The 2590-nt window shown below is 37.5% G+C and overlaps 1 protein-coding gene across 1 annotated transcript; it reads right to left on the bottom strand.

Annotated features, from left to right (window-relative positions):
* Positions 1–205: 205 nt before the first annotated feature.
* On the bottom strand, positions 206–1939 carry LOC104942536 (uncharacterized; the record flags this gene model as incomplete). The annotated part of the gene is made up of 4 exons (XM_010767763.1): positions 1621–1939; positions 1223–1266; positions 555–840; positions 206–430 (listed from the first exon to the last, which is right to left on the bottom strand). Coding segments are annotated over exons 1-4 (832 nt in total), but the record flags the coding sequence as incomplete, so codon positions are not given.
* Between the last annotated feature and the right edge of the window lie 651 nt (positions 1940–2590).

A 2590-nucleotide genomic window follows, 5' to 3' on the forward strand; every position in this document is an offset into this window, starting at 1 on the left:
TTATCTCAGCAAGTACTTTTTTTAGCATGTCATAAGCAAACAGGCCCGGCCTCAGCCTCTCAGCGACTTTGTTTGTTTCCTGCTGTCGCTATAGGTGCTTTTACTAAATAAAACAGAGAACAAGATCATGACGGATCTAATTCTGACATGTAAAGCCCACTTTAAGTTAAGTATTATACCATATCTCATGAAAAACAACACTCACTGGGCTGCAGAGCCAGCAGGGAGCTGCCCAGGTAGGGGAATCTCATGGAGGAGGACTTTAGGCGCTTGGGAGGTGGGCCGAGTAACGATGAGGTAGCTTGATGATGAAGTAGGTCGATGGGAGAGCCCTTGGATTTTGAGTACTCCACCCCTAAGGGCTGCAGGTGGGCTCGGAGGTGGCTGGTTCGAGAACCTTTCAGGGTCTCGAACCTCAAGTGCTCCAGCGCTAAACAGGTAGAAGAAAGTTAGATAATGCTGCGGTGGAATAGTGTTTGTTGGCTCAAATTACCACTTTTTACACTGCTATGGACAATTTTGCACTAATGTACATTTCCCAAAGATTCTCTTACCTTTGGGTCTTAAGATAGGCTTTGATAATCTCTCCACTAGATCAGTTCTGTCCAGGTCCATTAAAACCTCCCTGGTCACCTCCACAGACTGCGGACCACAGGTCTCCACCATCTGATCCACTAGCTGGAGTGCACTTTCTGCCCAATTTGAATATCCATGAAAGATGCAGGATATTCTCTTCTGGAAGTACGTGAACTGCAGATACCACTGAAATCTGTGCAGCTCATCGTCACTCATAAACACAAGAGCTTTAAAAAGGATTGGTTTCACTGCTGCAATTTGAGCCTGAACAAATAAACAGATGTTTAAGAAAATGTGTTGTTTCTCTATGGAAATAAATATTACTTTGTTTTCATTTAGTCAGTCAGTGTTTCAGACAAGTGGGTTTCCTACAATTTTGACAAGATCTCTCAAGTCAAAGACACACTAACATCTGTTCTATATAATATGTTTTGCATTTTTCTTCACAAATGCAAACTTTGATATGAGTGTTCAGACTGAAGTCTGCTAATTTGATCAGAACATCAGCGGAAGAAAAATCATTTTGACAGAAGAGATCAACCTTAAAAATTGTTTGGTTTACATCATAATTGTTATGTTCAAGATGGATATGGTTAACAACTTGCATCTATTGAATGAAAGCTGTGATGTGTAAAGTCAGACTCACTCCCTCGGACTGTGCAGGTCGATGTTCATCCACAGAGTACATCTCTGAAGAGAGAAAATATATTTAAAATTACTTGGAAGATTGAAAACGTATTTAACATAAGAAAATATGAAATATTAAACTTTAAGAAGGCCCACTTACTTTAAAAGAAAAAAAATGAATGTACATCAATCAAAAAGTCACAGTCTTAAGCATTTAAACACAAGATGTTTAGTTGAGACAATGTGCCTTTTGATCATTTAATTGTTTGAATTTAACCCTGTCCCAATTACTTTTTTATATTTCACATTGATGACACCAAATTCTTTTTTATAATGAAATATAAAATGTATTGGATGAAACGTTTATGAAAATATTGTTTATGGGATGCAAGGTTATTTCTTTCTTCTTTGTGTTACCTTTGAGTTCGAAGCAGGGCTTTGTCAACCTCTGCCTCAGATCAGTCCTGTTAATGTCCTTCAAAACCTCCACGGTTATCTCGAGACACTGTTGGCCGAAGATCTCCATCATCTGTTCCACTGTTTGTGCTCTGCCTGCTGAGGGACTCCAAATCAATGGAAAATATCTTGGCTTCTTCTTGTCGACAATTAAATCCAGGGTCTGCTTGAAATTCTGAAGATCCTCGTTTTTCAAATCATTCAGAGTTTCCAAAAGCAGATTTTTAACAACTGCCATTGTTGCTACCTGAAATAATCAATACTTTAATTAGACATGTGTATATTCCTCTTGGAAAATTACAAATGTGTCTATTTGCATCTCGTCCCTGCTAATGTTTCCCTTCAACTCTTATAAACTGGTTAATTGTTGTTGTTTGGACAAACAGACAAACAGATCATCATAGATAAGTCGATCATGTCCCAGCTAGCGGGGAACGTTCTGACACAACTTTGGCTAACGTTACCTACAGGTTCTAATAAGGTTTTAAAGAAACGTTTTAATCTGGTGTTCAAAGAACCTTTTTAGGATTTATTTATATAAGGTTTAAGGTTAACTAAGACAAAACGTTTTAACTGCAACATTCAGAGGATGTTATTAAGGCCTGAGATGACAGAAAGTTTTTTATAAAACGTTCCTTTAATGTGATATGTTAACAAAGGTGGAACGTTTTGCCTGCAACATTCTAAGGATGTGTTTTGGACGTTGTTGGCTAACACATTAAAGATGTTCTTTATACCAGGGGTTCCCAAAGTGGGGGTCGCGAGATGATTACAAAATAAAAATGGAAAATAAAAATAAAATACAATATTTTAAAAGATTGATTATTTTTTAAAATATATATTTTTTTTATTATTAATAATAACTTTTGCATAGACATTTTCAGGGGCGGACTAGTCATCTGTATAATTTCCCCGCAACGAGGCGAGTGCG

Source organism: Notothenia coriiceps, unplaced genomic scaffold (genome assembly GCF_000735185.1).
Source record: "Notothenia coriiceps isolate Sejong01 unplaced genomic scaffold, NC01 NC01_scaffold00004757, whole genome shotgun sequence".
NCBI classification, from domain to species: Eukaryota; Metazoa; Chordata; class Actinopteri; order Perciformes; family Nototheniidae; genus Notothenia; species Notothenia coriiceps.